The 22,966-nt window shown below is 42.7% G+C and overlaps 1 protein-coding gene across 1 annotated transcript in view; it reads right to left on the bottom strand.

The window, feature by feature from the left end:
* The window catches only part of TMEM178B (transmembrane protein 178B), a 215,077-nt gene extending 200,519 nt beyond the window's left edge, over window positions 1-14,558 (bottom strand). The window contains exon 1 of the mRNA XM_059817199.1: window positions 14,177-14,558. Within this exon, the coding sequence (XP_059673182.1) occupies window positions 14,177-14,558 (382 nt within the window). The remainder of the gene's footprint in view (window positions 1-14,176) is intronic.
* Window positions 14,559-22,966: the final 8,408 nt, after the last annotated feature.

Here is a 22,966-nt window from a genome sequence, read left to right as displayed (position 1 = left end):
GGAGTCTGTGGCTAACTCTCCCAGTTTCCCACTAGGATCAATGAGTCACAAGGAATAGCATTTGAAAACTGGAGGCTCCTCAGAACGCCAGTTGGAAAGGATTCCTCTTTCCTCTTTGATATGAAAGATTATTTCATAGAAAAAGGACAGATGGCTCAAGTCTACATAAATGAGCACAGAAAACCATGTATCTCTGCCCTTGTTCCAAACCCTCAGCAGCATATAGTGGCTTAGCATAGCATCCCTCTGCCACAGATATACAGCTCCTAAAAAGCAGCTGTCTCGCATTCACACAGCTCAGCACACAGACAGAGGACCTCACGTTCAGCTGCTCCCATATATGTGACATGCCCATAGAGGCAACACCAACAACCTCCAGTTGCCATCCCTCGGTCTCTGACACCACCTTTTACAGTTCACCCAGAGAAGAACAGGGGCTGCTCTTCATAAAGCTGTGATCATTCCTCAACAAAAGTAGAAAACAAAAATTCCTTCTCTGATCCACCTTAGATACAACCCTCCTTCTCCAAGTACTCAGTTTCTTCCAGTAACACAGAAGGCAGCTTTGCTACTTGGAGTCTCAGGGAAAGTTCCCTGAACATCCAGACAGGCAGAGCATCCCAGCTTGTCTTTCTCCATACTGATTGATGAAGCCCAACTTCCACCTTTTCTGGGAGCTGAACTATAGCCCAAAAGGCTATCCCAGATGATGCTTCCCTACCTTTAGTGCTGTGGAGCCTTTCTTTTCCCTGTAAGACCTTTCCCAAAAATTTTTGTGAGAATTGTTGCCTGCTGCTGCACACACAAGTGAACAAAGCCCAGGAGTGGGTATCTTTAGCCCTCATAAGCTGGTGGATCCTGTGGCAATATCCTTCCCACTACAGGGAAACTCACCCAGCATCACCAGCCAAATGGCTGAACATTTTGTCAACTGAAATGCACATCTCATGGTAATTTACATATGTGCAAATAAGAGTTTAATTCTGCTGCTGCCAGCCATCCTGAATGTTTAAATATAGTACGGGAATTCTCTTTTATTTTATATAAATTATTTTAATGAAGAAGTTGAAGGCTCTGCATTCTCCTGGCTTATGAATACAAATGGCTGAGAATCTAACAGGCCTTTGCTGTTGTTGAGCTAAGGCAATACGAAATGAAAGCAGATGAAGGAGCCAGGAAACAAAGACCCTGTTAACTGCATTTTCTAAAGGAAAGCTATGTAAAATGTGCATTAAGTGCACACAGTCCTCATCCCCAGTCCTTTCTGGATGTGTGGGGTGTCACAGGAAGGAAACAAAGTGCAGCTCAGGTGTAGGTGAAAGAGACTAAGCGGCTGGGATGGTGCAGCTGGATTTGTCTTAGGTCCCTTCCCTCTCACCAGACACGTGTGGCTGGTATCAGGCAGCACTGTGACAAACACTCCTTCCAACAGGTCCTGCTTGATACAGAGCTGAATATGCTCTTGCTTGGGGAAAAAAAGATGAATTAATAGTAATAATAAATTAATCCTTCACAGTCGTATGGCATGTTTCACAAGGACACATCACTAGAAAGGACCGTGTTCATTTTTCTTGCGTAGCAGGCAAATATATCATATAGTCCCTCTTCCTAAATATATCCATCTTCATCCCTAAAACCTGTTAGAAGTGCTGTGGCCTCATCACTCCTTCCTGAGCCCCACTTCAGCACAGCTTCCAGCCTACGTATATTCATGGTGCTCACACACACACTCTTTTCCCTGCTGATGTTGTCCTTAGCTTAAACGCATCTTCCCCTTCTCCTGTGTTTAACCCTGTCTCTTCTGGATAACAATTATATTTGTAAAACAGATTTTCCATTCCTCTCCTCACACTAGTAACCCCGCCCTGGACCTGCTTTGAATTCATCTTTCTCAGAGGTGGTTGACAAGAATAGCAAAGACTACAACAGAGAAGGCTTGACTGACACCTTGCCCATGACTTCAACATTTCTCTACTTGAAATATCTGGCCAGCTCTGTTCTTCAATCACATCTGCCTTCCTCTTGGTCACGGCTCCGCCGCTCCATGTCTGCACTTCAAGATAGGTGCACCTTAATGAACCCCTTGTCCCCATTGATTTGTTCTCTGTGGTCACATCCCAACTGCACGTGGCATGAGATTCAGGTATGCACCTTTCCCACCCTGAAAGGAAACCCACTGCAGTACCTGGGCAGGGGGGAAGCCATCTGAGCCTCAATCTCCTCATAGCCTGGATGTTTAGGGGACCAGAATTCCAGTGTGCAACACAGACGGTATTTGCCCAACAACGTAAACATGTCCTCCAGGACCAAAAGCCCATATTGAAAGAAATTTCACATCTTTCCTATCACCCAGTCCTCAACATTACCTAGTTCTTCATATATAATATTCCCAGCCTTCTTTCTCTTGGCAATGTCTCATTCTTTCGGCAGCAGCAAATGTCTTAAGTTCACTCCTTTGTGCCCAGCCCAATGAGAGCTATCACCTCCCCTTACAGACCCTGCTCCAATATCTTTAATGACATTATTAAATAAGGTTGGTCCCCTACTTCAGGAACTCTACTGTTGACCTTCATCGTGATACTCCCTCTCTCGGCACTTGTTGCTTTACTTTGGTGAGTTCCTTAAACACACTGTAAATTTTGTACTAATTACCTTAACATTGTAACAAACCTTTTCCTTAGGGGCAGAATATAAAATCCTTTACCAAAATCCTAATAACTTAGGTGTAAGGCATTTCCTTATCTCAAAACCCAGTCACCTTCCTAACAAAACACATCAGGGTAGTTTGCCACACTTCAAACAGAAAAACATGCGTTGCATGTTTATTTCATTTTCCCCCATGCATTTAATTAACCTTTCCTTTAGAACTTACTTTAAACTCTGCTTGGTATTATTATGATCAAACTAAAAGGTCTGCTGTGGCCCAGACAACTTTTTCTCCTTTCTTTAAATATAGATTTACTACTCTTCATTCTTAATGTACCATCCTAATTAGACAGATTTATTGAAAATCCTTTTTACTGGACTTGCAATGTCACATACCACATCTTTCAGAAGTCTGAGATGGAAATTATCCAACTTGAGCCCATTAAGCTATTTGAGTTTTTCCATTTCCCCTGTTCCTGTTAGCTGGTTCCTTTGTCTCTCTGAGCAGTGTAACATTCCTCCCTATCTCTTTAACCATTATGGAATATCATATGAGCAGAACTGGGTAATCTTGAGGACTGGTGAATAGAAAAGGGATGAAATTTAACACAAAACATGAGCTCATGCAGTTAGGGACTAACAATGAGAAATTTCTTTCCAATGTGAACTTTTGTCCTGCAGGATGTTTGCATTGTTGGGCAACTGTCCTTTGTAAAATAGGGATAACTCCACTCTTCAGAAGTCCTTTATGGTTAAAGAGCAAGAAGTACAGTATTCAGACACTGTCTTAATGGGAACCACCTAAGACAAAGCAATGCAATTGGATCATCAGCTACCGTAAATCAGCATCACCCTTTCAAAGTCAGGCTAGTGACCTTAATTTATACCTTTAACATCTGACTGAAAAATGTTTGGGGTTTTTTTTTTGTTTCTGTTATAATATTTATGTCATTAAATGACCACTGGAAACAAAGCAAAAGTATCTACGTTATAAAGGCTCTTTTGCTTATTCAAAGAGATGTACTGATTAATGGAGACACAGAGACAAGCATTGTACATTCATATTTAAGCAGAAAGATCTTTTCAAATAGCTTATGTTACCCAATAAAATTCGTGTAACTGTTTCATCCTATTAGAAAGTCCAGCAATACATTTAGGAAGCTTTTTTTGAAATGTCTGCTGTTAAAACTCAAAACCAACAAAAGGTCTCAGAATTAAGTGAGGGCTGTGACAAGAGATTCTCAGTGATTTTCACTCGACCTGGTGGGAAATCTTAAGGGGACACACTTTGCCGTCTACATGGGACATCCTGGAACCTCTTTTCCTTTACGATGTTTCAGCTTGCATGCTTATGGTAAGAAACAAAAGAATCACAGGGAACTTTTGAACAGGTAGGCCAGACACTTACTTACACTGAAAAGAGGTAGCACAAGGGGATGAAGGGGTTTCAGAGCTTCAGCGTGTTCCTTATCACATGGCAAGAGATGCTGATAATCACCCAGCACAGGACATATAGTTTCCTTCTCAACATTGAGTGCAGAGTCCCTCCGGGGATGACTGAGGTAGAGCTGCTGGAAAAAGCAGGTGGGGATACTGGGAAGATCCTCTCAGCTCTGCTTTAAAGGGGTGTGAGTGCCAGTTTTCCGGCTTCTCTGGCACCCCCAAAGCACAGCAGACTACTGCAGCTTGTTCCAAGGTTACATCTTCACTGGAGTCAGAAACAGAAGTAGGCACAAACAACAGCAGGCCACTCAGGAAGGAGAAATCTGACCATGAGCCCAGCAGAGCAGTACATGTGCAGAATTGCCACGGGGTCTAAGCGGTTACTTCTGACCCAAGACTCCCTAGCTGGCCTGACATTTATTTGAGAGACTGCAGCACTTTAAGTGCAGAAGCACTGGGATGGGGGTACAACAGCCTGAAAAGACCTGTTCCATAAAAGCCCCTTAGCTCTGCAAATATCTTTTGCCATTGCCCCCACTTTGTGGAAAATATCCTGAATTTCTAGCTAATATTTGTTTATCTGCACTGGAGGTCCAATCTGAGATTGGAGCATGGTTGTTCCAAGCATTGGACAAACTCGCTGACTTCTGCTGGGGAGAACCATGCTGACACCTCTGTAAGGTTACACAGGATGAACTCGCAGCATGAAGGCAGGGCAAATTATAGGAGAGAGTCAGTGGTAGAGACCTCCCTGCCCCTTAAGCTTTATGTTTTAGTGTCTCCTCTGTTCAGCCTACAACCCTGTTTGATACTGTCAGTTACCAAAAAGACAGGGCTTCATCCTGGGCCTTGCGCTCTCCCCCCATCCTCCTGCTACACCACTTGGACCATCCCCTGGACTCTTTCTGCAACAACCATCAGCCACCACCTTCATGCGAAGCTTGCTTGGCCTTTCTGTCACTCAGATCATCAGTATTAAGGACTTCTTGCCTGCTCTCAGTCTTTTATCACCCTCTTTATCTTTTCTTTCCTTACTCCATATGCTGATGTTATCCGTACTGCACTCTTTCATTCATAGACCTTTTGCCCTGCATTCCCCTATGTACTCCCGCCCTGCTATCCCAAATCCCAGCTGATCCATACCAGTTGGTGTCTGCTATGTCTCACACAGCAGAGCATATCTAATGGGAACCCCGCTGCCTGGCTAACTTTCTCCACTATTATCACATTGTTTCCCCCATTCAGTTCTGCTTGTTTCCTAGACTCACTACTCCAGCTCAGCTCAGCTCAGTTAAATCTAAGACTCACATAGTCTCCTCTTTGCCACATTTGGCTCATTTCTCAGACCCTCCCGCCTCCTTCAGCCCCCACTTCAGCTGTTACGCAGGATTTCACCCAGTTATTCCATGACAAAAATGACAAACTCTGATTTCCCTTTTCCAGTAGCTTTGCCTTCTGTTTCCTCTTCCCCTCCTTACAACTCCTTCCTCATTCTTCTCTCCCACAGATGAAAAACCTCCTATGCAGCTCTATTCCTTCATTTCTTTTACTTGCCACTGAGCCAGTCTTATCCTATCTCCTGACTTCTCTTATGGCCATTCTTGTCCTCTTGTTCTCTCTTCTCCTTGACCTCTCACGCCCCTCTGTCTCTTTACTTTCACAATGCAAGTACCATTCAATCTCTTGCCTCTTAAAATATTCTCATCTTAAAGCATTCTTTCATCTTAAAACATTTATTTTCCTCTCTAAATACCATGTCTTTTTCTCTCCTCCCTTTCATCACCAACCTCTCTGAATATGCCAGGTACAAATGCCGTCTGGAGTCCACCCCACCAGTTCAGTGCAGCTTCCTCTCCCTTGCAACTGCTGCTGCCAAAGTTTCTACTTAACATACTGGGCAAATTTCAGCATAGTCTGAATACTCTGTTCTCATCTGCTGCAGCATGTCAGCTACCTTCATGAGTCTTCTGTGCTGTTTTAACCTGAAATGGTGTCTTTCTTCAGCTACCATGACATTACTCACTTCTCTTGCACCACCTTTGAATCTACTCCTTTTGCATGTCCTCCAGAAGACACTTTTCTTCTCCCAGCTCTGCCAGAAGTTCATGGGGCTTTTCTCTTTCTGTATTTTACTCCTTGGTAACTTCTATCACAAACATAGATTCCACTACCATTTCCATGCAGCAATTTTCAGATTCACTCCTCTAACACAAACTTGTCTCCCTAGGTCCACATCCACAGGCTCTCTAATACTGCCTCATAGATATACAGATATCAAACTGAGCCTATCATAGCTAAGACAGAGTCCCTAATGTTCTTCTCCCTTCTTTACCATACGCTCTCTTCAGTAATTTCCCTCTTGATCATCACAGCCAACACTACTACTTTCCTTGTTGTTCTGATCAACAACTGGAGCAACATCTTCATCTCATGTCTCTCACTATGTCCATAGATTCAGGGGATGTCTAAGGTTTGCATATACTTTCCCCATCCAGGCTCTCGTTATCTCATGCCTTTATTACTACAATATTTCTTTTTCTGACCTTTACAAATGTGATCTTGCCCTCCATGTATCTATTCAGGATGCTGCTAGAAATATCATTTTCCTAACACATTACTCTCACCACGTCATTCCTCTTAGCAGCTGTAGACTGCTGTCCCAGTATCTATCTCATTAGTGTAATCTACTTGTCTTCATTAAGGAAATGTCAACTTCTTCCTACAGTCAACCAAAGAGGTCAATCCCCATCACCTACTTATTAATTTTTCAAGCAGACATGATCCATGATTTTTCTGGTGCCATCTCTTAATCATTGGAAGACCATCTTGTAAACATCTGCACCTCTTATTCATTATCCTTCTTTACAACTTTTCTAGGAATCACGCATTTCATGGTGCTTACAGAAATGTGGTTAGCGTGCTGGTGTTTTAAAACCACTACTGGTCACGCTGAACATAATTACCTTGTCGTCTCCTTGTACTCTCTCATAAGGCTGTATTACTCGCCAAAATTTAAAGTGCAGCAACATGTCAAAAAGATGGGGACATTTTTCTGATCCATTATTTCTGATCTATGATTAAGGCTCATAAATCCTATGGTAGAACTCTAACTGGTATTAATAATAATGAACGAAATCCCTATTATACTGCTACTGAGATGAGGTACGAGAGATTAAGTCACTTGCCTCAGGTCATGAAGAAAGACTGTGGCAAGGCTTGGACTGAATTCTGGCTTTGTAAGCCCTGTCCTAACTGCAGTGCTACCTTTCTTCCATCTATTTTGGTAGTTATCTATAAAGGATTATGATTTCAGAAGGCTCAGCTGGGCAGTTCTGAATATTTATTTGTGGAAGAATTAGGCTTTATGAGAAAGAAAATAGGGAAATTTCCATTTTATAGTCTGATTTGTCTCCTGTAGAGAAAATACGTTAGTTTATATTCTTTTCTTTTAAGTGGATTCTATTCTGAATGGTCTGTTAAGGGCACTTGGATTCTGAAGTCCACATTCTTTATTTATTTATTCCTTAAAAACTAAGAAACACCATGTCATTTCTTTCTTTTGCTCTTAAAGAGGTGAATATGTACTCAAGGGTTCCAGCAACACTTTGTTAACAATGACACATTAAGTAACTTACATTATAAATGATTGTCATTATTTTTGCAGAACCTACAAAACATAAAGTCTTCTTCCTCATTTATTGGCTCTGCAATAGTTAAAGAGCTCATTCCACTCTTAAAGTTATTCCAAGTGCACGGAAAGACTTTTTCAACGAGAAAAGCAATATTAATATGGATTTTTATTGCTGGAGGTTACAAAATAGTTCATATAGTTTCATCTCTATTTAAGTGAAATGATCTTTCATATTTTTATTTTTACAGTAAACAGAACACATCTGCATTCATATTCAATCTTTCCTCCACACTTCTTAAAAAGTTTTTAAGCAATAGGCAGAAAGGATAACAATGCTGAGATTTCTCAAAGGGATTTGGATGCTCAATTAAATGAACAGGAATTAAGTATGCAGTCCTGCAGGCAGCTCTGCAAATATCAGTTTCTCTTGAGAAGGGCATGATCCCTTCATTTTCACTCAGGCGAAATTTCCATTTGTCTTCACCAGCAATTTTGCTTGAAAGCCAACAGCTTGATTGAAATTTGCCCTTTAAAACACCATGATTAAAAACAGTTGCAGCTCTGCTAAATTACATATATGTTCTTAGTATTTTTAGCAGATATGTATTATCAAACTAATTATCTCAGATGTGTCAGAGGAATGTGTCAGGTTCTCATTACTTGTGGTAAAGATACTTTTTAATGAATTGCTATTTAAGTTTGATGCAATTAAAATATTAAAATTGCTTATTTAAAATATGATGGGCCAAATCCTCCTGGAACTCACATGCATGAAACACCAGTGATTTCATCCATTAAATGATTTTGGAAAATCTCTGAACAAAATGATGCCTTTGCCGTATCTTAGAAATATGCAGTTGTTTGACTTCCCATCTACATCAATAGACTAAGAATAATTACAGCATCGAAAACAGTGGAGGCTGAATACATGGGTAGCCTAAGATTCAACTCAAAGGCTGTCTACTGCTTAAATTTCATTGGATCCCTCCTGCAGAACTCTGCTGTGACAGAAGGGAGCACAGACCTTGCGTTGGTCTTTCTATCCAGGGACAATTTTAACCTCAAAGGAAACACTAAAGGCCTGAACTTGCTGCATCACCACGTTCAATAAAACATTTACTATTGACTTCAGAATCAAGACTTCAATAAAGTCCCTTTTATAATGAGTCCATTTGGAAAACGGTTGGAATTTTAAGCACACATTTTAAACAAAGCATTTGGATTCTTTAATGTATGAAGGATACATGAAAAAATGGCTGTCCTAATTTACCTGGCAAAACCATTGCATTTTAAAAGTCAAATCTACAGCATTGCAAGGTATTGCAAGTAGTCTTATGAAAATAAATCTTTTTACTCCTAGAGATAGCTGCAGGTAGCCTCTCTTCAGGCTTTTCCAACTGTGTATAAATAATCCCTAGTGACAGCCGGAGTAGTCCTGTTAAGCCTTTCTTCCTCAGTTGTGCCGTGCATCTGACAAACCAAAACAGAGAATGCTTTCATCCCAGAAATCTTACATATTATTTGGAGTGGAGGTAGGCTGTAGAGGAATTACTCGCTTTTTTTTTTTCAGTGGTGGCATGGGCTAAGTATACTTGCAATAAAATGTTTTAAAAATAGGATTTACTATGACTTCCATGGATCTTGGGGGAAGAAGGAAAGTAAAAGGGGGATTGAAATAATAAGGTCATTGTAAATTTTTTTTTTAAATAAAATTGGATTCCAATGGCAGGCAGCAGAGCCCCATCCAGACAGGTTTAACTGGCAGCCTTCCAAAAGTGAGATGAAAGGTCCTCTGAGCAGTAATTGTCTAAACGGAACAGACTCTGGTTATTGTGCAACTTCTTCATCTACTTTATTGTACCTTTATAATTAAATGATGTAATTCCTTTTTTTCCTTTCTTGTTTTCCTCTCGACTAGTGCAGGAAAGCATCTGAGCAACATTACCATAGGATGCAGACAGACTCTGTGGCTTCCAGATTTTTTTCTGGGTCACTACAAGTCATATACAAGGAGTTGTGAGCTGCTGGTTGGCAAAGCAGGACATAAACTCTGCCTTCTCCTGGCCACAAATAGACACTTACCTGCATTTAAACTCTGCTAGTTTAGTGGTGGAGGTGGTTGGTTCATTGGGATTTTTTGGTAGGGTGAGGGAATGCCACTTTTGCTAGAAACTCAGCAGTAAACAGGCAAACAATGGATCTAATAGGATACAGGGAACACTATATTAAAAGGGGCGTTAAGCAGCAGGACTATTTCTTTCACGGAGGAGACTGGACAGACACCTGAGAATCGGAAGAAGCTTAGAGTATTGTGCTGAACAAACCCGGAGCCTGCATTTCCTGACTCTGCAAGGCTTTAGGGATCAGGAGTGAAACTCTGGTCCCGAGATGCTAAAAGACTTCATCATATGTGAAAGCAGAATCAGAGGACCAGCTTTGCAAGCTCTTGCTTTTTGACTGGTCCTTCTGTACAAGAGTCCTTTCCCTCAGTACAAGTAGCCCATTCACAGGAATAAAGATTATTTAGGTGAGTAAAAGCTAGCAAGACTGGCTTTGCAGGTTCAACTCCAATAATTTCTTTATTGACTGTAATTTCTGTTGTTTCTGGTTTGATTTTTTTTTTTATTCATGATAAGAAATTAACTGCCTAATTTTGATGCAGCTTTAGAATATTCTTCAGGCCTTTGGTCTCATGCCTGCCTGCCTCTCCCTGAGTACGCTTACTTGTGACAATCTATTTTAATTCATTGCCTATTTATCTAATTGTATTATTTTGAAACATGCACCTGGGTTCTATGGAAATACAAAAAAAGGGATAGGAGAAATATAAGTATGACAAACCATTTTATATATGCATTAGTGTCTATTATATCTATCCATAAGAAATCTGAAGTAACAGATCTCCAGTTTTTCTAGCAAAATCCAACATAAAGGTTTTGATTTATTTGCCAGAAAGTAAAAACTAATAAATACAGAATAGAATTACAGAACTGACCCAGCCTATTCAGAAACAGAACTGTTTTTTAAAACCACTGGCATCAGAATACTGCCAAATACCATAGGGCCTGATCCTGCCACAAGCCATTGCCTACAGCTTGTATTAATTTCAGCAGAGTTCATAAGCAGAATAACTGCAGGGTATTTGTAAAGCTACTTAGGCTCTTAATGACCATTTTTTGTTATCCTTTGATAGGCAAACCTACCATTCTCAATACCGGAAGTTTTGCCTAGGGAAAAATGTAGGATCTGTCTCAAAATAAATGGATCACTTAGATCCTGTCCAGCTTAAAAAAAAAAAAAAAAAAGACCAAAACACCAACCCTTAATAGCATTTACATTAAATTACATATAGCATTGCACACAGTATTTGGGGCCAGAACCTGCATTAGTTTATCCAGTTCCGGAAGAGGTGTGCTAAATTAAATTAACAGCTGGCAGAGGAAGAAGAGTAAAAGGCCTATGTACTAGTAACATCCTTTTTTATATGGTATTTGCCCTGGAGCCCATAGAGAGAGAGATTTCATCTTTGCAGGAATATGTACCCCAGTCAGAGTATTTGATTATTACAGGTAGAGAACATCTGCAGCTCTTCACACCTGCACAGGGCATGCTCTGCCCAGGCACCCACCCCTGCAACCTCTAACACCAGACAAGCATCTGCCATGGAAGAAAAAATTGAAAAGCAAGGTGGTGCTGCTGGGATGAACCTAGAATACCTGCCTCATTTTGAACCCGTAGCTGTTCTCAACATCGGACAGCGATGGAAAATGTACTTATTCCACTTTCATCATATAGCTGAGGATCATAAAGAAACAGTCTAGTAGCTGCCCTTAGGTGGGAATAGGGACACTAGATGACTACCCATGTAAAGCTTGCTCCTTCTAATTCAGTGATTCCAGCATACAAAGATTTTTGACAGATGAGTATTTTACATCACTTTTTGGTAAGGGAAGAGTAAAATCCATTAGGTTTTTTTTGATCTAACAAAACATAAAGTGGACAAGCAATCCTATAATATCTCCAGTCTTATTTCTGAGCAAGTTGAACACTTTATTTTATCAAATTGCCATTATACTTGCTTTTCTATGTTTTAATCTGGAGGTGCCAAAAGAACACACCTCTATAGCATTAGTGCTAACGTGTGTGACTCTTCATCGTGGCTGAGAGTTACAGTATAGGTAGATCCTCACTCCAGAAAGACCATCAAACGAACTACGATGTTCATCTTCAGTGTTACGAGTCTCCCTCCTTAAACATTTCTCTCAATGTACAATGAAGTTTGTTAAACGTGTATCAAAAAACCTTCAAAGAAGGTGTGGTGACACACACCAATACTTGCACATACCTCACTTACCTGCACAATTTGCACTTCTGGCCTTGGGGCAGCAACTCTGCGAAGTGGCTATCTGGCCATCTGCAGACACATATGTCCAGGAATATGTGTGCAGGAACGCATGCTGTACCTGAGCCCAGGAATCCCTTGCTACCAGCTGAATGCTGGATATTTAGAGTTAGTTCGCTACACACACACACACTCATTCACACACACGAACAGACACAAATTACAGCAGGATCTTTCGAGGACTATCTTCTCCTGCATTTAACCACCTCAGCTTGAGTTGCTACATTTTCTCTATGGTTAACACTTAGCAGGGCTGCCCTTACACATAACCCAGTGCCATTTCAGGCAATTTCAGCAGTTTCTGGCAGGAGAAACAGACATTCCTGAACCCAGGACAAGGCAGGCGATGAAAGAGGAACGAGTCTCATTTATTTCAAGATGAAAAACCTCTCTAAAACCTGAAACTCCATTTGCCAAAGGTGACATGTTTGCCCGCTGTCAAGGTTGAATTTCTTTGTTTATGCCCCGAGCACAGCGAGCACACGTGGAAGAGCGATCCAGCCCTTTGCGGCCAGCCCAGCACGTCTGCGCCCTCACCTAGATGGGGAAGAGGAATCCCTCCCTCGGCACTGAAACCAGCAGCAGGGTGCCAGGGTGCTGACAGGCTTTGGACATGTTCACTTGTCCATTACAAATGGGACTGAAGCCACCAATTCATTTCATAGGGGTCATTAAATAGCAACTAGACATTAAGGGACACTAGCAACACAGAGAGGATCCCAGCTAGTGGTCTAGGTTCCCAGCTACACCACCTGTTTGTACTGTCTCAGTACAATTCTATACCATGCTACTCACCTCTACTGCTCACTTCTAAAACATACAGAATGAAACGTATACATCGGCAAACACATGTGAGAGTATATCCCTTGTGAATAATTAGCTTTAAGCAATAATTCTGCTTGCAATGTCTGTAAAGGGAATTAACACAGGCTATCAAGGGAGTTTGGGACAGAGAACACACTTAGAAAACAAGTATTTTTGAAGATTGCACAGTGTAAGAAGCAATGATTTCACTGTGATGGAAACAGACCGCTGAAGAATCATCTGAATGCAGCAGAAGAACCATGGGAGGGAAATGTTACTTTGTTGTATGGAGTAACCATGCCACGGGTAGCAAAGATGCTGTCATCTTTTACTGAAACCCTCATCATCCTTTACTGAAACCCTCATCGTCCTGCAAAAAAATACACCTTTTGTAGACAGGATGTTTAGGCTGCGTCTTTCGCATATCTCCCCTTCCTGTACTTCAGATCTAAGAAACATTTGAGGCAAACTGACCATCAGCTTGAACTGGCACCTTGGGGGAAAAAGGAGGAAGAAGGACCAAAAGACAAGAAAACACATAACACAAAAATGCTACAGGCAAACAGATGCATCTCCACCCCAAGAGAAAATTATTCCTTTTTAACACTCCTAATAAATTCATGTAATGTTTTGTAGACATTGATAATATTCCAAAACATAGCTCAGCGTAAACAGCAAGCTGGGTTTCCTCCTGCTCTTTAGCATTTCTCTTTGTTTACTCTCCATTTGAGGATAGAAAAAGCCTACATATGAGTACTGCAAATGGTGTATTTCAGGACTGATAGGGCATTCAGTAAGTGAATGATGAAATACAGACATATGTAGCCTCCAATAAAATAATATGTACTTTGCCTGAGTCACCAGAGTCAAACAAAATAAAAAAAAATCCAATGTCTGCTTTATTAATACTTTTTATTTGTATATGGAAAATAATCTGATACCATGGTGATGGGTAGACTATATTAAGCTTAGAGAGACAGAGACATGACAGAGACATTCTGGGGTGTGTCTGCCCTCACCCCCACTACCTTCATGCTCCCAAGCCCCACATCTCAGCAGTAGAGACCCCGTGGGAAACTGCCCTGGCAGTGTTTCGGGAAGCGATGCCCAGCCAGGCCAGTTCACCCATTGCAAGGAGAGGTACTTGGCTAAAGACGCCAGCTCCCATCTGTGAGCCCAAATGGCTCTGCTCAGCCTCTGCTCAGCTCAGGAGGGCCTGGCATGTTCATTTGGTAAAAAACAGCCCTTACCTTTGGCAATCAGCTCCTCCAGCTCTTGGTCAAATCCTTGTCGGTGACATTTCCTCCACAGCCCCATGTTGGTCGAGTTGTACTGTCTGTTGCACTCGTCGACTGCGCTCATAGCAAAGATCTGCCTCCTGTTTCTTGCCAAGAGGAGTTTCCCTTCCCAGCGGTCCAACCTAGACCTGCTGGCCCTGAGAGGCAGGTTGTTGTTGGAGTTATAAATGAAGCCAGGATCATTTCTCTTAGTGGTAATACTCTTGCACCTCTCTCTGTGCTTCCTGGCATCAGTTTCATACCAATGGTCAGAGCAGATTGCCACAGCCAGCATGCCCAGGGCACACAGAGCTAAAGAGAGGCCAGCATACAGCAGTAACCTTCCAGCAGCCATGCCTCAGCTTCACAGAAACACCATGGACATCTTCACAACAGGCAAAGCCCTTGAGCGTGACACCACGCAAAAACCTCCGGAGCAGCTGCTAGGTGTCACTTGGCAGAGACTGCCTCAAACATCCCCAACTCCCATGGCTCACCTCCACGCTGCGGAGGGATGCTGAGAGCGCTACAAAGTTCTGCCCTGGAGGCAGTCCTGGAGTCTCATCTGCCTCTTCTCCTCTGCAGAGGAGACCTGGCGAGGAGAAACACAGCCTTCCACCTTGAATGGGAGCAAGCCAGCGACCCACCTATACAAAGATGTCCTGCTCCCCTCACCACGAGCACCCAAGTGACGGGGGCTGAAGGGATATAACCCCCTTGAAGAGACCTGAAAGCTATGGCTGTTTGATCAGTCCATTAATCTCTTTCAATCTGGCCAGCTCGGAAATCCAGAAGAGATGGCTTTCAGATCAGCAGGCTCATCAGCACAGGACAGAAAAGTTCAGCAGCTAGAGATCTCCTGCTTGCAAGCAGCTGGTTATCCCGGTTTCAGGAATGGGTGACTTGCCTTTTCTTTGTCAGTGGCTCAGCGAGAGCATCATCGTCTAGGACCGCCGGTCGCTTGCTTGGGTTTAAAGCGGGGTTGAAGGGGAGGGAGCAAGAAGGGGGAGCAATCTGTTGTTGTTGCTGCTGCTGCCGCTGTTTTAAATCGTGGCTAAAATACAACCTCCCCGGCTGGAACTGGAAACGCAGGCATGCACAGGTCTCTCCTTTAGCAGACTTCGCTGACAGTCACTGACATCTTGGCTTGGGAAACACCTCGGCTTCTCTCTGCCAGCCTTGCCATTCGCTCGCCCGCTTTTGTCGTCCGCGCTGTCATCCAGGCAGCGTAACGCCACGACCCCTTCCCCCGGAGCGCCCCAGCAGCGCTTCGGCTCTCCCGGCCAGCGCGGCGCGGCAGCTGCCCGCTCCCGGGCCGGGGGGAGGCGGCGGGGGCAGCCGCAGCCCCGGCAGGACCCGCCGCCGACCGCACACCTCCCGCTAGGCAGCACTGGAAGCGGTCCTCGGCCCCAGCATCGTTTTTCCACCACCCCCCCTTCCGCTGGTGTCTGAAAAGCTTCCTTCGTCCCCGGCGCTGGGATGTGTTGTGCACAGTTTTCCTAACACGGCGGCACGTTAGCCATCTGCAAGATGAAGGCAGGCAGGCAGGGCTACGGCTGGCTGAAAGGATGCTCAGGAATGGGGAGGGGAGGGAGGTCGGGGGAAATCACACCAAAACAAACCGGGGGGCGGGGGGGGGGGGTGGGGGGGGAGCTACACACCTTACACGGGGAGAGGAAAGCAGCCCCTAACTGTTGTCAACAGCTTTCGGTCTGCACCATTTCTCTGCCATATGGCCCGATCTCCACGTCGGAGCTGAGATTGTTAGCTCAGCAGCTTCATACGAATCGTATCCCCAGCATCAGCAGTTACATATTCAGACATTTTTTTTTTCTCCTTAAATTTCCAATCCCTTTCTCTCTAATGGGAATAACTCACCCATCTTGTAGAGATCAAGTGCAACAGAAGGCGAGCTGGAGTCCCCAAGCTTTAGAAATCTCATTTCACCGTTTTTAACCCAAATAAGAGCGAATCCAATCTTCTGTACACCTGGGAATCTTTCCTTGTTCAAACACCGAGCCCTGCAGCCTTGGCTAAAGCCTACAGACGGAGAATACTGAGCGCTGAGCCAAAAGCCAGTGATGTCACCCATGCAACGTGAGACTCATTTCTTATTTCTCTAGCCTCCTTAAAGATAAACTGCACCACTTCCCAGGGAGAAAATGTAGAAGCCTTACTGTCTTAAGAGGGGAAAATGTAAAACCTGGATTTAACTGGATCCTGCTCATTCTTGGTCACAAGCCCTTACATTGTGTCAACCAAATCCAAGACAAGCGGAGCTGTTTCTTACCGCACCAAAAAAATCCCAACCTACTACGTAACACAAAGCATGAGCTTGAAAAAAACCTGGATTCAAGACCTGGATTCTGTGTGATCCAGAAAACTGAAGCCTCCAGACTCTGAATTGTACTGTTTAAGAAGGAAATAATCACGGTCATTTCCCTTCCATCAAAAAGCACTGGATCCTGGCACATCCTGGTCTGCGAGTACCACAGCATCCTGGAGCTGGCAGAGGGGCCTAGTTAGCCCATACAATATTTGGCTCCCATACACCAGCGACTCCACACCGTGAATAGCAAACAACACGGTTGCTCCTACAGCACCAAAAAGTCCACAGCCCGATGCCTCTCCAGGGACGAGTGCTGCAAAAATCTACATCTACACTGGATCCTACCAGCTTTTGGCCCCTGAAGCCCAAGCGCTGTCTTCTGAACAGAAAATAACCACAGCCTTTATTGGTGCCCCTGAGTTGGTGATAGCCCTTGGCCCCAAGAGGGGAGTACTGGGATTTTGCTAGCTTTTGACCCTAGACACACAAATGGTACTTCCTCCAGTGGGGAAAGCAGAGGTGGGACATAGTAGCTTTTCGTTTATCAGAAATGCATACCTGGATTTTCTTGTAGATACAGCTGCACCAGAAAAAAACCACACAGCTGGATCATAGCAGGTTTTGGCCCCAAAACAAATTGTAATATCAGAAAAGGCGACAACTCCTTCCATTTTACCTGGCAAAAACAGGTCCCAAGTCAGCTGGCATTTTCAGCTATGGAAGGGCATGTCTCCCATTAAACCATTTTTGGTTTGAAATGTACTGTATTGTCTAACCCCCTCGCATGATTATGAAACTCGCAAAGGAATGTTGATCATCCAAACCATAGACATTGTGATCATCTGCATCCGCAAAATTTCAATGTTATGTTATTAATATTAACTGTACCTGGAAAGCTCTAGTTAATTGTTTTATTGAAACAAGGCACTGGTTTAAATTTTTTTAGCAGTATCTTCCCTTTGTTGTTCATAATAAAGGCAAATATTTAAGGATCTAAGGTTTTTTAAAAATAGTTAAGCACAGGTGGATCCACTGCTATAACTGGATTTTTCAAGCAACTACATGTCAGTACATAAAAAGAATTCGATTTTATAATGGGCTTGGAGCAGTCATACTTGTCATCTGTTCAGAGATAAAATTTAGAGGTTTGTGGTCAAAAAGCTGCTGGCTCCTATAAGAAGATGGTGAACAGGTTTCTTTTATTGCACCCACACAGAGATGAGAGTGCACCTGGATTTCTTTGTCAGTTTTTAGCATCAAGTCCCAAGCTGGAGGATAAGAAGAGGGAACAAGCCTAATTTTACCAAACCTGTTTTTTGGCTGATAGGACTGTTGGATTTTCAATTTAAGCATGAGACTCTGCTACATTTATCCTCTATTTAGACTGGACTGGAAGACAGAACTGTTTTCTGTCTAAACTGGAAGTTTAGACAGAACTGGAAGATGGGGGGTAAGAGCACAATGGAGGATCCAGCTGCTAGAGCTGGTTTGCTCATGATATTGGCCAAAGATACGTTAGCAGACAAGAAAATCATATAATGTAATCATACCTACATTTCTTTTCTAGTTAAACTTTAGGATTAGGGTCCGAAGAACCAACACTTCGTTGGACCCAGGCAGGTCCAGGTGCCAGGTTTTTCCATCACACTCCAAAGCAGTAAGAGAGTTTGGGGCAGGGGGACTTTTGTATCTGGAGAAGCCAGACTTGTTCCTTCTTCTCATTCTTAAACATGGGTTTGAAAGCCAAAAATTGGCATGCAGTTCCAGGTTTTATCTTTTTCTCTGAAAAGGCATTTCAGTGGCAGTTTCTATGCATTTTTTTTTCTTGCATTTGTAGCTTTATCAGATGGCAATCTATATCCTCCTGCAAGTCACCTTAAATATATAAATGTAGGAGAAAGTGTTGGATTTCAGATGAGTTCCACTTTAACTCTTAGAATTAAACATTTCTCTACCTCATTGTCATTATCCCCTGCTTTTCAGGAGGGGTAGAATATTGCTTGCTGCAGGCGTTAGGAACCTTTCCTCTGTCTCTTCCCGGGATTATTATAGACAGCCTCTTCTCAGCGCAAACAGATCATTATTAAATTCTCTTCCTCCCACCCCACCCCCTCCTCACCACAGGGGGAAAAAAAACAATCCTTGTCGATCTTCAGATGAATGTAAGCTGGGAGAAAGCCATTTAGAAAAAAAACTCTGTGCACGCTTGGGCGTGCTATGTGGAAACCGTTCCCTACAGTGAATTAAGGGCATCTTGGCAAAGGGGGGTAATTCATGGGTCTTACATGAATCGGGGAGTGAAAATGCAGTTTTAGTAAAGGATTGAAAGCTGAGGCTTTCCTTTCTGCAGGTTACGATTTCAGTGATCCAGAGGGAAAGGTAAAGCACATGGGTGCACAGGAAAAATGTCTGAAGGCACGGGACAGAGAAGCGGAGCCCGGCGAGTCTGTTCAGAGCAAATTGCTTGTGACAAGCCATGCGCTGCCTGCTAGACCTCACCACGGATGTTATCTTTCAGATAGGACCAGTCTCCTCTCCTTTCCCTCCCAGGGTTGTTTCTGCTTTCCTTAGCATCCTCCAGCTACCATCGCCCACAGCCTTCCAAGAAAGCTTCAGACACCAAAGCAAAGAGAGCGCCTGTACCAAGGTACACACAGGTGGAGTGTTGGGTTAGAAGGGGGGAAGGGCAGAGTTAATGGACAACCAATTGCAATTTGCTTCTCTTCCGTTTTTTTACATCTAAATGACCTCCACCATATTTTTCTTCTTCCTCCTCTTTTTTTTTTTCTTTTAAAGAAAAAGAGTTCAGTGCCATCTAGTGGGGGAGGGGATTGAGCAAGTCAATGCACTTCCCACTTCTATGGATCTGTGCAGCTACCTTGGTTTATTCAACAGGGAGAGATGATCCTCACTATTTGTCTTTATTTCTCTTCTCTCTTTGTGATCTTCATTTCCCAAGAGGTGATGTTTAATTAACATGGAATCCAGCCTTCATTCTTTGTAATGAACCACCTACTGAAGCCAAAGGTACTTGTACTGGTGTTGTATTTCTTGGAGTAGCAGTGGCCCTGGAGGTAGTTCGCTGCTCTAATTACAGCATTTCAAATACAAGACAGTAATCAAACCAAACACAGATATAACAAATTATATCTACTAATATTTTTTATCATTCCAATGCACCCTGGATACTGGTGTGAGTGAATCCTCAGCATGCCAGCCCTTCTACTAACAGAGACGTAAAAGATGCTGCCTCTCCCACAGAAGCATCTTAAAATGACTCCCACAAACACTTGACCCACAAACATCAGTCAAACAGATTTTGGGGTGTTCAGGTGACTCAGAACCAAGCAGAAGCTCTATAAAGGAAGATCTGGACCACAAAACACCATATAAAAGTTCGTCATCTAAAACCCAGGCATTTAAACCAGTTTTGATGTTCCTTTTTTATTTTTTTTTTTAGAGAGAAAGGCATTTGCAGAGGGAAACACCAGCCAGCTGCATAAACACGAACTAGCCATAGACACTCACACACACAGAGATTAGGCAGACAGCTATGTACACACTAGTGTTTATCTGTGCATACACTAGCATCTAGGTGCACACACCAGCACCCATCTGGACATCTTCTGCCCTCCCCTCTGACAACTCCTAAAAGGGATTTGTTTTGCTCTCTCTCTAAAAAAAAACATTTGGATTGCAAAGTTAAGCAAGTCAGTGAATGTCAGATTTAAGATCACCCCTGCAACATTAATTTACCCCTTATGCAAACACATTAGGATACAATCTTTAATTACATGATTTTTGTTTCCATCAGTTTCCTGCCTTTTTAAGTGCAAAGGATGGATGTCGCTCACTTAATGAACGCTATTCAAATTTTGTCCTATCCTTATCATCCAATGTGTGGTGCATGTACTATTTACTGCAGAGCATCCAGATCTTGCATTGAATACAGAATGATTAATTTCCTCATGGGCTTTTCTATAGTGGTGTTCTCATTGTAGTGTTTGAGGGGTTTTTTTACAAACATCAATGAATTTATCTTCACAGCTCCCTGCTGAGGAACAGAGATAAAAGCCAATATTTTCAAACATGTCAGTGTATTTTGGGTGCCCAATTAAAGAAGCTTAGAACCAAAACTTTCAGAGTGCTTAGTACTTTCCTTCCTCAGAGAACAGCTCCCAGTCACCTTGGCTCTACACACAGTGGGCAGTATTTCTACAAATTAGTTCATGGGTAACTGAAAGCGAATACACAGAAAATGAGGACCACATGGACAGTAGTTAGGAAGAATGCCATTTATCTGAGCCACCCAGCTTCATAATAGCAACTCTCACAAAGGGTGAAATAAAATGTAATTTTAAATTTCAATTCAATTGCCTTATCCATGTGACTATGATTTTTCCTATCTGTATTTCTCTGATAGGCTCACTACACAGCCTCCAAACCCTTCACCAAACAGCCGCCATCTCAGGACTGCAGAGTTGTAGTTCATCCGTCATCTACCATGAATGGAAACAGAGTTTGTGTAGAAAATAGGATCTGGTCATGCATCTTACTTCATGAACACAAGACACAAGTGAATGGCAATTCATGCGCAATTTTTATTCTGGTGTTTTCTTAGAGTCTCAGTTTAGTGACCTGAAGTTGTGACGAACAGGAGAAGCACGTGTGAGCTGAGACAGAATTAATCAGGGTGTCAGGAGCTGAATGGAGTGTAGCATCAAAAGAACAGATTTGTTTTGGGAGGATGTAAAATTAATTGCTGGGCAGAAAGCGGGAAGACATGTAGGTGAGCAGTCCTATATCATCTTTTTCAATAAAGCTGAGGGAATGGCCAACACTAAATAGTCTCACACAGAGACAGGTAAAAGACAGTACCCAACTAAAGAGCACCACCGTATAATGTTGTTTTTCCAAAGACAAAACACAACAAAAAAATCACAGGGGCTTTCCACTAAAATAGCTTCGTCCTGTGAAAACTTACTCTTTATTATTTACCTGTCAACTCTCAAAACCACATCACTATTAACAACCTAAGGCTACACTGTAGACACAGCTAACACTGTATGATAACCACTGTTTCTCATCAGAACATCTCCAAGAATATTTTTAAGCTCAGGCAAAACAAGGATGAACTTTTTTAAAGTAAATTATAAACTCTCCCCCAAACTGCCCAATGCAGACATCATGCTTGGAAAATGTTAGCCCAAGCAGTTAAAGCTTATCAAAGCTATAAGCTACTGAAAACAAGGCCTGGTAGGCAAACTTAGCCAACTGAAGACCTTATCCCTTCATGACCTCCACACAGACTGAGTGTTCATGGGCACTGTGGTAAACTGCAGAATAACTTGGAAGCTATCGCTCCACCTTTAAAGGTGTTGCCACGAATTTCAGCTTTTTCAACCAGGTGGTAGGATCTAAACATAGATCATGCTACATTTCATATGTACCATGCTCACAGCTGAGCACTGAAGTGACTCAGGAAAGCCGGACTTGTCCCTGTCTCTGTTAAGTCCTGAGTAAACACTCAAGCGCTTCCAATGCTGGAGGAGCATCAAGAAAAGATTTAAGAAAAAGAAAAGGGCTAAGTTGCACACATGTAGGTTTCTGTTGAAAGAGAGAGTTCTGCTGGGCTAGGAGACAACTCAACCAAAGCACACAGGCAATCTTTAGCCCTCAAGGCTCTTTCAAATTCATCTCCCTGCAACAGAAAACACATCTTAGCCCTTGCTTTCACAAGCACAGGTTCAGCTTCAATCTGGTGCACTCTGTGATCACAGCAGCCACTCTGTTATGCATCCTGTTTATTGTCTTTCCAATTTGGTAGTCAACATCTTCATATGCTACAGCTTCTTCTCCTCTGAGTTGGACTAGGTTTCACATCAACTCTCTCCCACAGACCTGTTTCCCCAAATGCCTTGCTAAGAGGACTACTGTTTCATACAAGCCCCCCTGTTCTTCCCCCAGTTTACCTTATGAGTACATCAAGCCCAGCCTCCTACCCTAAATCCTGCTGCAGGAAAAACCCATTGCCTGCTGCAGTGATGAAGGTGACATTGCTCTGAATGCAGCAGTTGTATAGCAAGGTTACTTGATGCCTAAAGCCAGCTACAAAAGGAAGATGGCTCTCCAACATCACCATCATTGGGCTCAGCTGAAAACAGGAGATATTACTTCTCATTAAAATTCATAGATCTTGTGACTTTTATAGAAATAGCAAGAAGAATCCAGGATGGCAGAGATGAGATATTAGGGCCAAAGAGTACTGACTCAGAGCAAAAACTCAGACTTCTGGCTGCCAGTAATAAGCATATTTGGTAAGAAATGACTTTTATTCTTAAAGCTACATCTAACACATTGACCTTCAATATATTAAAGCCTGAACAATTCTGATTTTGCTGTAGTGCATCAATATTTAGTTCATATGGGCAGCC

The sequence above is a fragment of the Gavia stellata genome, chromosome 4 (assembly GCF_030936135.1).
Source record: "Gavia stellata isolate bGavSte3 chromosome 4, bGavSte3.hap2, whole genome shotgun sequence".
Lineage (NCBI taxonomy): Eukaryota > Metazoa > Chordata > Aves > Gaviiformes > Gaviidae > Gavia > Gavia stellata.
This window is presented reverse-complemented; position numbering and strand designations above follow the sequence as displayed.